This window comes from Carcharhinus amblyrhynchos, chromosome 9 (assembly GCF_965287045.1).
Source record: "Carcharhinus amblyrhynchos chromosome 9, sCarAmb.v2.hapA, whole genome shotgun sequence".
Taxonomy (NCBI): domain Eukaryota; kingdom Metazoa; phylum Chordata; class Chondrichthyes; order Carcharhiniformes; family Carcharhinidae; genus Carcharhinus; species Carcharhinus amblyrhynchos.
This window is the reverse complement of record NC_137332.1, coordinates 58,058,790-58,073,456: the sequence shown is the minus strand read 5'-3', so window position 1 is coordinate 58,073,456 and position 14,667 is coordinate 58,058,790. Positions and strand designations below refer to the sequence as shown.

General features: G+C 43.2%; 1 protein-coding gene across 1 annotated transcript in view; it reads right to left on the bottom strand.

The window, feature by feature from the left end:
- The window catches only part of axdnd1 (axonemal dynein light chain domain containing 1), a 179,958-nt gene that overhangs the window by 109,380 nt on the left and 55,911 nt on the right, over positions 1–14,667 (bottom strand). The window contains exons 11-12 of the mRNA XM_080196753.1: positions 9,978–10,118; positions 7,297–7,401 (exon numbers count right to left, since the gene is read on the bottom strand). Coding sequence (XP_080052879.1) covers positions 7,297–7,401; positions 9,978–10,118 — 246 coding nt within the window. The remainder of the gene's footprint in view (positions 1–7,296; positions 7,402–9,977; positions 10,119–14,667) is intronic.

Genomic DNA, 14,667 nt, shown 5'->3' with positions numbered 1-14,667 from the left:
TTTCATCAGGGCTGATGGAAGTGACAGGTGGATTAGCAAGCAAAGTGAGCAAATGGTGCTAAACATTCAATGGGCAGACAATGATGGCATCAACTTCCCGTTCCAGGACCACAACGATGATGTCAGTGACACCAAGTTCCTGTTCCAGTTGGGTGATTTGGAATACAATTTTTAAAGAATTTTGAAGAATTAGTACATGGTTTACAACAAATATACATCTCTTTGAGGCACAAAACCCCAGCAGATAACATGATCAAACCATGGCTAACAAGAGAAGTTAACCATTATATTAAATCAAAGGAAGAGGCTTGTGAAGTTACCAAAAATAATAGTCTGATGATTGGCAATATTTTTGGATTCAGCAAAGAAGAAATAGAATATCAGGGTAAACTGGTGGCAAAGATAAAAACAGGCTGTAAAAACTTAAAAGTACGTAAAAAGGAACAATTACCCAAGACAAACGAGGTCTGATTACAGCAAGGACAAGAGACAAGGCAATAAGTAAATAGCAGAGAAACTAAATTGACAGAGGAAGATACAAAAAACTCACAGGAATACTACAGAACCAAGGGAATAATGGGAATGCAGAATATAACAATTAGTATTATTAAGATAACATCTGAGAAGTTACTGGGGCTGAAAGTTGAAATCCCATGAACCTGATGATCTATGTCACATGGGGGGGTAACCTTACAAAATATGGCAGAATATTGGCTGTGATTCTCCCACCGCAACCCGCAACTTCTCTGACAGGTTGCAGTGGGAGCTGCATGTCGCAGGCCTTGTATGGGCATTTGCACAAATGCCCGGAATGCACGCGCATCTCCCAAAGCCGGCGAACACTCACCGGTCAGGCCATGCCGGAAACTGGCGGGAAGGTGGATAAGTTATTTGAATCTTTTTTAAATGTATTTTAAATATGTTTAGCAGTTCATTATCAGGAATTTTCAGATCCCGATTGAATCTCCCACCCCTCCAGGAGTACTTCATTCCGGCAGGGTTTGCACTAGCTCCCCACATTTGGAGAACTAGCGGGCGACCCTACTGGAATAAAAGGGGGTGCAATCAGGGCCACCCAGGGGGTTGGGTGGCAAGGCGGTGGTGCCCCTGGGCATTGGCACCCGGGCAATGCCAGCCTATGCCTCTGGCACTGCCCAAGGGGCAAAGTGCCCATGCCCAGAGGGTACCTTGGCACTGCCTACCAGGCATGGGGCAGTACAAAGGGACAAGGCCCATTGTGGGCAGGGCCTAGGGGCGATTGGTGGGGGTGGGGGTCGGGGTCCCACTGCCAATCTGCAGACAAGATCGGTCTGAGGTGGAAAGAGGGCAGCAATTGGTGGCTGGGGGCAGGTGGCTGCCGGGGAGGGGCCTGACCGAGGGATGGATCTGCCAGAGTGAGGGGGATGGGGAGATCACCACTGCTGGGGGTGGGGGGAGGGGGGGTGGGGGGGTATGGGCTGTACATTAGGGCACTCCGGGATGGGGAGATTAGGGTTGGCCCGAGAATTGTTGTGGGGGCCGTGATCAGGCCTGGGGGTGGGGGGTGGGGGGGGGGCCTCAACACTGCTGGGATCCCGGGCTGGCCGGCAATTGAGTTTGTCAGCAGATGGGGAGACTGACGGATTGGGACCACTGCACACGTGCAGAGTTCCAGAATTTGTCAGACTCCAGTGTGAATAGGCCCTGCTCCCCCCGGGGTTTTTAGTGATATTCAGAACTGGGATCACTGCAGTGCACAGAGTGCAGAGATTTGAGTGAGAAGCTGAATTGACAAAACAGTCGGAATTTAGAACAGTTTTACCATCAATTCAGAGCTTTTGGGAGAATCATGGTCATTGTTTCTGGTGAGAAAACCAGTGTGTTTCTCGCCAGAGGTGACCTGCAAGGGACAAGGAGGATTTCGAGTCCCCAACGGTGAGCATGGGCGCAAGTTCATAGAATCATAGAATCCCTACAATGCAGTAGGAGGCTATTCAACCCATCAAGCCTGCACCAATAAAACTCCCACCCGCCCTATCCTCGTAATCCCACGCATATACCCCGATAACCCTCGTGATAGTAAGGGGCAATTTAGCATGGCCAATTAACCTAAACGCCACATCTTTGGACTGAGAGGAAACCAGAGCATTTGGAGGAAACCCACGTAGAACGGGAAGAATGTGCAAACCCTACACAGATAGTCACCCAAAGCTGGAATTGAACCTGGGTCCCTGGTGCTGCGAGGCAGCAGTGCTAACCACTGTGCCACCCCCAATAGTATTGAAAGAGGTGGCTGTAGAGTTACTCGAGGCATTGGTGGTCACATTTCAAACTTCTAAAGATTCTGGAACGGTTCTTGGGAATTAGAAGGTAGGAATGTAACTCCATTATTTAAGAAAGGCGGAAGAAAGAAAACAGGAAACTGCAGACTTGCTAGTTTGACATCACTCGTAGGGAAGATGCTAGAATCTATTATAAAGGATGTGATAACTGAACACTTCAAAAATTTTGACAGGCTTGGGCAGAGTCAACATGGATTTATGAAAGGAAAATCATGTTTGACAGAAGTGTGTTGAGGATGTAACAAGAACAGGTAAGGAGATACCAGTGGATGTGGTGCATTTCGATTTTCAGAAGACTTTCAATAAAGCCCCCCAAAAGGTATACAGCATATGGAACTGCACATAAATTAATGGCCTGTATTGAGAATTAGTTAGCAGACAAAAAAACCAAAGCAGGTCATTCGCAGGTTGGCAGTCGAGTGAGGCAGCATGGGATCACGGCGTGGGCCCCAGTTCTTCACAATATATATCAATGATTTGGATATGGGAACCAAATATTTCCAAGTTTTCTGATAACACAAAATTTAGTGGGAATGTGAATTGTGAAGAGAATGCAAAGAGGCTTCAAAGGGATTTAGACAGGATAAATGAGTGGACACAAACACAGCAGATTGAATATAATGTGGAAAAATATGAAATTATCTAATTTGATAAGAAACAGAAATGCAAAGCATTTTCTAAACAGGGAGAGATTGGGAAGGTTCGATGTCCAAAGCGACCTGGATGTCCTTGTTCACAAATCATTGAAAGCTAACATGTCGGTGCAACAAGCAATTAGGAAGGCAAATAGTATGTTAAACTTTACTGCAAGAGTGGGCAAACCGTTAGCAAAACCTGGCAGTGTTTTGGTTCCGGTGCAAAAAACGGAGTGTTTTCTGTCAACAGAATCGGTGTGCTTTCGGGCAGAATCTTATGCCTCATTAGCAATAATTTTTATGCCCACAGGTTTCATTCCTTCGGTGGAACACCCGCCCTGCAACGGCTTAATTGCTGCAACCACACTAACGGCACTCCAGCACTCCCCATCACTTGTTCCACAGCGATGCAGGAGATGACAGGCAAGTAGGCATCACCGTGCTTTACAAAGGGGGCCCTCATTAGGATGTTCGATGGAGTGGAGGAGAGGTGAGACACTCTATTCCCGTTCTATTCAGGAGATCTTGGCCTTTGCCAACACCAGGCACTAGGTTTCCCCTCCCACAATCACCATGTTCCCCCAGCAGCTGCTATGCTCCTCACATTCCAGCTCCCAACCAAGTCCACACCTGCTACACCTCATCACCATCTTAAATGTGATGTGGCAATGCCGGCGTTGAACTGGGTGGGCACAGTACTAAGTCTCACAACAAAGTCCAACAGGTTTATTTGGTAGCACGAGCTTTCGGAGTGCTGCTCCTTCACCTGCCATGGAGTGCATGTGCTGCACCAAGGTTTCTACTGTGGACAGCAACCCTGCAGCCACTCACCTGATGAAGGAGCAATGCTCCAAAAGCTCATGCTACCAAATTAATCTGTTGGGCTTTAACCTGGTGTTGTGAAACTTCTTACTGTGCCCATCATAAATGTCAACACCTTCCACCTCTACTCTTCCTCTCTGTGTCATTGCAGGACAAGCTCAACCACAACAGGCATTAATGGACATAATGTGGGTATGCCGGCGTTGGACTGGCGTAAACACAGTAAAAAGTCTGACAACACCAGGTTTTAGTCCAACCTATTTATTTGATAATATACCCACAAGCTTTTTATTATCAAATAAATATATATTATCAAATAAATAGGTTGGACTAAAACCTGGTGTTGTCAGACTTTTTACTGTATTAATGGACATAGCCAGCTGGAGTCATGGACAAGTTAACAACCCTCACATGGTTTGACGAGCAAGTCCTCAATCTTGCTGGGGAGGAAGAGTGTGTCTGTACTGCTAGTGAAGTGGGGGCAGCAAAGAAACCTGAGAATCATCAACACGTATGCTGTCATTCCTCAAGTCTCAAGTGAGCAATCAATGTTTCCTCTGTAATGGACTAATGCCATGTCCCTTCTCTTGCACGCCGACCAGCAGAACAGATCGGGCCATCCTCGCTCCCCTTGGACCCACCTGGCTCCAGCAGTTCAGAGAGGGACTTCTCCAATCCCACCATTGAAGAGGCATCACAACTGTCACCCGCACCTTGCACCAGAGCAGATATGCACATTTCGGTAGGTTCAATAAGTTGGCAGGCTTCTGGATCACTCACTGGTGAGCAATTCATAATTGAAGATCCATAGCAGGCAGAGGCAGAGACATCCCAAGGAACTGGCACTCGGAGAGATGCCAGAGCCCAGGATTCGGCTGAGCATCTTGCCAATGATGCACCCCTGGGCTTGGTTGTTCCTTTGCTGCTGGAGCAGCAAAAGTAGAATCATGGGCATCAAGTAGGGATAACAGCAGTCCTCCTCGGAGCGCAAGGTCAATTGGAGGAGTCCCCTGCCTTCTATCTGAGGAGATAGTGCCAGGCACCAAGGCCAACACTACAGGCTTGGTGACTCCAGTGGAAACCTTGGTGTAGGACATGCACTCCATGGCATTTGTCTGCACCATAGTGATGGCTTCAATTGCATGGTGCAGGCACCAATGGGAATCCACGAGTGTCAGCGTCAGAGTACAGTGGGGCTTCTGGAGCTCAATCCAGTTCCCCCTTCATCCCACAGAGGAGCACAGGGGCCCCCCGGAACTCACAGGGAAGAGGATCAACAGGACTACAGCTGTGAGCCCTTCAGCCCAGGGGCCCTGGGTATCTCCAGCAGCCCACCTGAGACACCCCTCTCCCTGTGAGTAATACACCTCCAGCCCCTGATACTAAGAAGGGAAACAGTCAAACATCCATGCTGCCTGACATCAGGCCTAGACCTTCAAGATCCCAGCCCCTGACAGGATACTTGCCAAGGCAATCTCAGGCAACAGGACATGGAAGTCAGCAGGCTGCCTTAACCTTAGCTGTGAATTCTGGGGTACACCTAGGCCTAGTGGGAGGGTCAGGAAGATTATGAAACCATAGGCACTGAATGGGCACAGGTCAATATAAGCACTAGTCTAGATAGGTCACAATTTTGTTTTGAATGTTCAGCAATAAATTTCATTTTGTTCACCCACAGAGCCTCCACCCTGTACATTCATGCCAAGCTTGGTGGAACTACTGCACCAACACCTCAACCTTGTGGAATGTGAGAATGGCAGTGTTATGTCCCTCCTACCCTCTTACCTGGCCCCACTGTGGGAGGGCACTCCTTCAGCTGCGATAATCGGCAGGAGAACATGCAAAGAACTGCCTGCATACCAGCCTTCACAGCCCCTTTAAAGCAAGGGGTGCCCTGAAGGAAAATAAGTGATTCCTCCCAACCTCTCTCCCTTGAATGGCGATTCTAAGACCCCCCAACCCCAAGCTGAACTTATCCATCTCTCCCGCATTCTCTCCATTGCCCTTGAACAGTGCACACTGCAGAAGGTTCTGGCTGCTTTATCGCTCACCTCTGAAATCCCCCTCGGAGGTGAAGGCACCAGGTTCATGGTTTTATAGAGCTGTTGTAAATGGCGTCGGCATGATGTCACGCCACCACTTGGTGAATGACATGCTAATATATTTAAATGAGCTTCCTGTGGGCCCGCAACATGTTTCATACCACACCACTAGCAAGGGACCAGTGAGATCAGACCTCGGAAATCCACTGACATGAGTCGCACTCTCCAGATTTTGCTCATGCATCACCATTCCCACAGACGGAGAGCACATGCTTAAAATTGTTCCCAGTGTGTTGGCTTTTATTGCAAGAGAATGTGTGTATAGGAGTAAATAAGTCTTGCTGTAATTCTATTGACACTGGTGAGACCACACCTGGAGTACTGTGTACAGTTTAGGTTCCTTAATGCAGGAAGGATATGCTTGCCATAGAGGGGTTTCGTAGAGATTGAGGATATTGGACCTATATTCATCCTAATAGTGATGGTTACAGAGAAGTCTTAAGGAAGTCTTCATAGTCATCTGTATGTTAACAGCAGCCTGCATTAACTACTTGTAACTATGTACACATACCCAATAAAGGTACAGGCATGGACCTATCTTCATCTCTAGATCATAACACGTCTGTGACCAACACCACACTGCCCTAGGTCTGGGTCACGTGCCTTCTTACATCACTGTATCGGTGGTATTTTATCCAGTCCCACATTAACCCTCTATGTATCAGATCCTTACACTACACCTACCACTCCCAAGTTTTTATCCCTGGCATACAAATTTACATCAGTTTAGTTCAAGTCTTGCATTATTAAAGATTTTATGCATTTACCTTACTGTTACAATCTTAACATTATTACAACATCATTGCTATTGCTGATAAAAGAGACGTGGTTTCATCTTGCACTCACTGGGACATTTTCAAAAAGTATTAAATGGAAGGGGAACAACAATTTATATTTCATAAGAGAGTGCTGATTGGCATTCAGACCAATTTGCCAATCAGAGGCAATGCCATGGGGAGTGCAACAGTTAACCAATGACTGATAGTTAACTGCCAAGCTTAGCTTCAATTCAAACCAGACAGGTTGATTTTGATTTGTCAAAGTATTGCCCTAGGGAATGGAGCCAGAGAATGGGTGTCTTCTTTTTTTTAAACAGTTGAAACAGGTACAATGTGTTCATATGTTCTTTCTGTCTGCTAAGAACAGGGCTCTGTGTCTTGACATATGTAGCTTCCAAAACACACAAATGCACTGCAAGCCCAACTGATAATCTTAAATTGATTGTCTGTATAATAGACCATGCGAAACTTCAATATCCTTTTAAACTAGAGCTGAGCTTCAAACCCATATCCTTTCTCTACAACAAAGTATGACTCTTTCTTGGTGGGCCCTCATCCTCAAATTTACAGCACTCGTAGTTTTCCTTTCTAATTTACCATTTATCTGAGTATCTGTGTCAGAACACTGCAGACTCACTTGGCATTTTTCTGGGCATCAAGCAATGCATCCGTTAAGTCCACCTGTGTTTTCTCTACGGTCTTTGCCACTATGTGGTCCCGATCTCGAAGTTCACCAAGTTCACTGAAAACAAGTCACAGAAATGGTGTAATGATAAAGGAGCGAATTACAGTCTGAAGTACTCTGTCTGTATACATATTTTAATGTCCACTTCAGCAATTTAAAATGTCCAGGATTCCAAAAGTATGCTGCCAATTTTCAATAGCTGTGAAGTAAAAGTAATGACTTAGATGTCACTATTTGATACAAGTAACAAATATTTCCCAGACTTTATCCTTGGTCTGTGCTGAGTTAGCTCTCGCCAACTAAAGTGGCAGGAAAGGTACAATTGACCCTAGTGTCAATGGCCTGAGGAAAATCAGCCTATTTTCATACCCACTGATCACCTACATTGATCCTGCTGAAAATACATGTATAGGTATCACAGGAGAATAGGATCACGAACAGATTGGCTGCTTGTTATAAAATACTGCTAAATTCCATTGATTGGAAAGGGACATTGGGCAAATTACTGTGTATTCCAATAATAGCTGTTGCCCCTCTGGTAATGAAAGTTAAAATCTATCTCTTTGATGTCCCCTCTCTCATACTCTCAATATTCACGTTGACACATGAAAACTGCCTATCTGGGCAAAGTAACGCAGATTCAGAGCCGGACACCAGGGTAAACCACAGTTGGAATGCATATCAGATAATACCACACCACTCGCCCATTACTTTCCATCATTTACTTCAACAGGTATAAAGCTTATGCTGAAATACTTAAGAACTGGGTGATGAAGGAGGACGTAATGGGGCAAATACTGCCATGGTGTACGTAGGAAGTGATGATTTATAGGGAAGTTTAGCATTCATTTTCCTGGACACCATTCTTCCACAAAATGGCATTAGATCCCTGGCAGAATCATACCATATTTTTTCAAAATATCAAGCTCAGACTGAAAACCAGAGCATGCAGCTTTCCAGCTGCTTGGTCCAGTTTTCTCTCCAGATCTTGGGGCTCACTGAGTAAATAAAAATGAGCAGGCAGGGTCTGATAGAGGCAGCAAGTCCAGTTCTAGATATTCAGTTCACCTCAACCTGCTCCACAGAGATCGGGTGCCATTTTTAAAGAGTGCCCTGATCAGCACTGACGTGGAAGCATCATGGAATTGTCAGAGGTATCAGGGGCTCCCTTGCACCAGCACAATCATTGGGGGTCCTCCCCTGACCACCACACAAGGATCGCTGGTGTTCCTCCCCTCATTGCCTGTTCCCTCCCATTCCTGCAAATTCAGAACTGTTGTCAGGCAGCCCTTTTCTCTGCAAAGGATGATAAATATCTGGATGCTGGTTACAGGAAATGAAAATGCTAGAAAATTCAGGAGTCAATAGATGTCATAACTGGGAGATTGTAGGTTACTACAGCAGAATCAATTAAATAGACTGTGGATTTTCATCCTCAAAATTTTATTCTATTACCTGCATAAGACAGGGAGGGATAGGTAGATTTTCCACTCAATCATTACCAGTGGGAAGGGGGAAAATCCAGACAGCCTATTCTACACATTTAGTTCTCGAACCAAATCCAGCCAACAAAGCTTCAGGTGATTCTTTTCACCTTGAGCTCAGCTTCAATTTTTTACAATTCCTGGGGCTCGATAGCGGTTAATGGGCTGCCCCTTGATAAGGGGATGGAGCGTATTTTCAGACTTCCACGAGTATCATATTTTAATCCGCACCACCTCCTCAAACTGACCATGAAGCCCATCAGAAGACCAACCTGTCCATTGGATGATAACCTGCCAACCCACTTGGTGATTGCACTGGGTTGAAGGGGTGCAGCAAGAGGCATTGTAACTGAACTCACTCCTCTCCTAATTTCTGCTGAACTATCTCCTTCTTTAGGCATCCCACTTGTACTATCAAACTCAATGTATTGGGGATTGTTGGGCAATCCACAATAAGATTCACATTTATAATCCAACCTTACAAGTTAACCAGTACTTGAATAGCAAATTTTCTTCTGAATAAAGTGTCTTCTCCAAAATGATCCTGATTTAATAGTCAGCAATGAAACAAATGCATTTGCGATGGATCTCAAAGTAAGTGACCCACAAAGATTTAGTGATATATTGTGGATTTGTCCTTCCCAATGTTTATTTGAATCTGGTGCCAAAAGGATCTGTAGGCATCCAGCAACATTGTCATTAAGCAAGGTAAGCAGCCAGTAGTTCATCTGCATTCACGTGTGCAACTTGAATTAATTAACCAGGTTGTTCAGCATCATAGCCAAATCCAGTCTTGTACCTGCCCCCTCTACACGTATGCATAGACATACACCTTTAGTACAGGCTACTGAACAGGGAATAAGACTGCAAATCCTGGTTGATCTCTTCCACTTACACTCTATCCAAAAGCAGCCACTACTGTGCTGGCTAAGAGCAACTCATATCATGAAATCAGGATCAAATCTGGGATTTTCCTGCTTTGACTCATTACTAAAGTTGCTGAGCCATCAAGTGAACTCTATCCATTTGCTTCCGCACATTTTTGTATTTATGTACAAATTGGAAATTATTTCATTTGCAAATTGACTATTCTTGGCATTCTGTAAGAAACAGAGTTTAGTGATTGGCCCTGTGATTAAAAATAGTTACCTGTTAAGTTTTTCAACGGCATTTTGAAAGACAAACAGCTCCACGATAAGTTGCTTGTCCAACACTCGTTGCATCATGATTTCATTGTGCATGCTATTCAAGTGGCGAGGAATATAGTCCAGTAAACTTACATATCTCTCTCTGGGAGAAAAAAGGAATCAAAATATTAGAATACACTTCAAACTAAAATATTCAACAAAGTCATTGTATTTGTTTTCTGTAACTTGTTCTCTCCTTAATTTTGATTCACTTTATCTTCTTCTCCAGGTATGGGAAAATTCAGTCACATCAAATTACATTTACAGTCAAGTGAGTGAACGAATGTTTTGTCCACGGGATTCTGCCAATTCCACTGAACAATCAGCCATATTTTGTGCTCCCATGCCCTCAAACAAAAGCTTGCCAACTTATTTTCCTTCATCCTGGGTAATCAACTCTTGTCAGCTTGGTATCATGATCCATTAGTAAATACGAACCAAGAATTAAAGAGTGAAAAGACCAAAGTGAAGTGGTGGAAGAGTTTGCACATTTGTGAAATAATATGTCTTTTGGGATCTTTTAGTTTGGTGTAAATTTTTGTTTGAAAATGTTTGTGAAGCTCCTTGGAAATCTTTTCTATTTTAGAAGGGCTGTACAACTGCAGGTCATGATTGTTGTCACTATTTTTAATTCTGGCATCTTATGCATTCCCAATGTTAATTTACGGCCATACATTCAGCTGCCAAGGCTCTTAGTTCCGGAATTCTCAAACCTCTCCACCTTTCCACCTCTCTCTTTGACAAGCATTTTGGGCATCTTGCCTAGTATCTCTTTATGGTGGATTGGTTCAAATTTTGTTTGATAAGGTCCTGTGACATATCTTGGAATGTTTTCCTACCATAAACATGCTGAATAATACAAACTTGTTGATGATTTCCCAATTGTTCTTCATCATTATTAGTCCCACTCTATTTCTTCAAACTAAAGTAAGTACTGGTTCTTTCATTGTTGGATTAGAAATACACTTCAATACAATACAGAAAGTGCACTACATTGTTAAAAATCATCTTTCAGAAGAGAAATTAAACTTAGTTGCCCCTGTCAGATGCATGTAAAGGATTTTATTGGGCTATTCAAAGAAGAGCGGAGGAATTTTTCCAATATCCTGGCCAACTTCAATTAACAATGTTAAAAACATTAGCTAATCATTATCCTAGTGCAGTTTTGGGGAATGTGGGTGTAGTACAAGGGTCTGGCATAGAAAAGATGAATGTGAAACTGAGTACATTACCATCCACATTGTAGCATGAAGGAACACATGACCAAGACTGGAATTCAGTCTTATACTGGACAAAGCCACCTATAGAAGCAAACATGGAGATAGTCCCTAGCTTAGACCTTATACTGTATATAAGACACAAGGCCTGTTTGTGAGATCTACTGAACTTCACACAACATGTTACAACATGGTGGCAGCTACTGGGACAACACAGAACGTCACAGAGCAGGAGGTGAAATTTGAAACCTGCAGGACTAAAAAAATCAGAAGCATTCTGACCTGGCAAAAAGCATAAGTGAATGAGCAAAGGGGGAATGCCAGACAAAAGTTCTAAAGCTGGATTGGAAACTGAAGGCAGAACTAAAATTCCACATGCCACTGAATCCCACCGAAGTTGAGCTTCAATACCCAGAGTGCAGAATCAGAAGACCTAAAAAAATGTAAATTCTTAGCCAAAATGAGCTTTAGAGAGCTTTTCAGACAGCAGCAGTTAGAATTGTCATTTTAAAAGGTAACACAAGCAGCTAGAGTCCCAGGTTGGTGTGTAAACATTTAGCAGCCAAGCTTGTCCTAATCAAAGATTTAAAGTAAATATTTAAATAAAATCACTTGTGGTTAAAAACTTATAAAAAGCCAGGAATCCACATTTCTATCAATTCTATGACCCAGAAATAATTACAAACAGTAGGAAATACCCAAAAACGCCACTGCTGAAAATTTAAAACACAGAGATCATGAATGGCATTGCTGCAGCAGCCCACCAAAACCGGAAAACACAGGAAGCTTCATTATGAAGAAGCAAACAGCCATACCATATTGGAATTTATGAGCATTCCTGAAATCTCTACATACATTTAAAATTTAATGACCACTGATCAAAAATCTACTCTATCAGACCAATTTGGACCCATTTAGGGACCCAGTCTAATCAAATAATTACACCTCATGGAGAATGAACGTTTTAAATTACCAGGTACATCAGATCTAAGAAGGAAATCAGAAATTTTTTAAAGTTTATTTATTATGTCACAAGTAGGCTTACATTAACAATACAATGAAGTTACTGTGAAAATCTCCAAGCAGTCTAAATTAATATGCTTTTATACCAGTTAGACAAATTTTCTTACAAATAATCCTAATGGAACACACTGACAAATCCTCTGCCAGCTTTGATGAAATATTAAAAGCCTTTGACAAATACTTTAATCTTCAAGTTCTGGAGCATGTAGTGCTTAAAAAGAGGAATAGAAAACCTCCAGTGAAGTAACAAAAGGGCAAAAGTCATTATCCAAGCAAGCCACACAAAAGTGCCAAAAAGGCACAGAACCTCATGGAATTCTTAAAAATAAATACTGACATATTTCCTAACTGTAACAGTAGGTGACAATGCTGAGCCAGCTGACTGCGGGTGAGCAAAAGGTTGCAGACTGTTCTACGCTGCAAGTAGATAATCAAGCCACGTATAGTACTATCACAGAACTGAAACAAGTTAAGACTCCACTGGAGGCAGACCTGGCTAACACTCCTTCCAATCTCCATGACTAACGTTTTCAGTAGGGCCCTGGTCATCCTGGAACTTTCTTTCTGCCCTGGTGTACTAATTTCGAAATTTCAGCATCATTATTTGGTGTTGTTTCCTTTTAAGAGGGACAACTTGCTTTTAAGAACGAGCCTGCTGTACCACATATTCTGAGCACATGACTGTTCAGCCGCTATGGAACAAAGAGACAGTAGGAAAAACCATCAGCAGCACAGAACCTACTTCACCCCACACTGCAACCATTGCATTAAGATGCGAGTGCCAAATTTGTCTGTACCCATCTCCAACAGGATCTGCCAAGGTGTCAATTACAAAATCATATCCATGAAATGGGGCAGGCAAACATTAAGCGCAAGAAATCAACAAAGCAGCCAATATATCCAAAAACTGATAGGGTTTACTGTTTGACTTCCAAACTTATTACATTTGCCTTAATATACAAACATACGAATTAGGAGCAGGCACAAGCCAATCAGCCCCTTGAGTCTGCTCTGTCAACCAATAAGATCATGACTGGTCTGATTGTAACCTCAACTCCATGTCTACCCTGATAAACCTTCCCCCTCTTTGCTCTTCAAGAATCTATTTACCTCTACCTTAAAAATATTCAAAGACTGCTTATAGTTCCTTTTGAGGAAGAGTTCCAACCTTCAGAGAAAAATATTCTCCTCATCTCTATATTAAATGTATGACTCCTAATTTTTAAACAGCAAGTCCTAGTTCTGGAATATTTGGCAACAATAGAACTTTCAGGATTATAGACAGCTTGGGGGTACTAGGAAAAGTGATCTGTTGTGCAAAACCCAAAGGAAATATCTGAGATAACAAAAATAAATGCTGCAACACTCTTGACCAGTGTTCAGCAACTGAGCCCATCTGCGTTCTGAGTGCAGTCCACGAATCATTTCGCTAGCCTTTGTCCATGCGCAGGGTTGCGATATTCCATAGATTTCCATCCACATAGTTTTTTTTCCTACCAGTATGACTGAAATAATAAAGCACATAAAGCATGGGCAAGTGAAGGGAAGTGCATGGTAATTGCACATAACATTCACTGAGAGAGCCGTGCCTTCCTTTGCATCCAAACTGTAAATATTTCCTACATGCAAGCTCTAACTCCAAATACTAACTTGTTCAGCATTTTCCTGCTCATCACTTGTCTGATCAACACACCCTACAGCTCTATTCTTTCATCCCTCTCCAGGCACTTTGTCACATACCCACCTAATCAACTAATGCTACCACTCACCTTCAACTTATTAACATCTCACATCCATGTCTCACAGTCACTCTCCACAACAGATGTCATTCCCTCCTCTCCTTACAATTCATTTTGAAGCTCATAACTGTTTCCTCTCCCTGGGGGAGAAAAATATGTACAACTCTGAGAAGAGACAGAGACCTAAGAATGGTCCTCATGTGATAGCTATGCTGACAGCCACTGGCAATGCATGCTAACTTGATCCACTATGAGTGAGGTCCTTTTCCAGAATGTTGTAGGTGCCAGAAATGACCTTCTGTGAAAGAAGCACTCATATTGATTGATATTGTGAAAGCTAATCCCTCCCTTTTGACTCTATGTAGAGGATATTGCCTTCTTAGAGCTGAACCTCTGTCCATTCCCTCTGTCCTGTGGAACAGCACATTGCCAAGGAAGATGTGGCAGGTGCTGCTGTTGGTGTTGCTTCTGCCTCTCCTGGTGTTGTCCCTTTGTTTTTCACATCAGAGTTCCAAATTGGATTTGCATCAGCTGCACCTAAGTTGCGATGAAGGCTGACAGCAGGGAAGATCAGGTTGTGGTGAATAAAGTTAAAGGTAGATGAAATAATGTTCAAAAAGTTGGAAATTACCAATGTAGCAGTGAAAGTACTCTCTTGCAACAGCAAAATGAT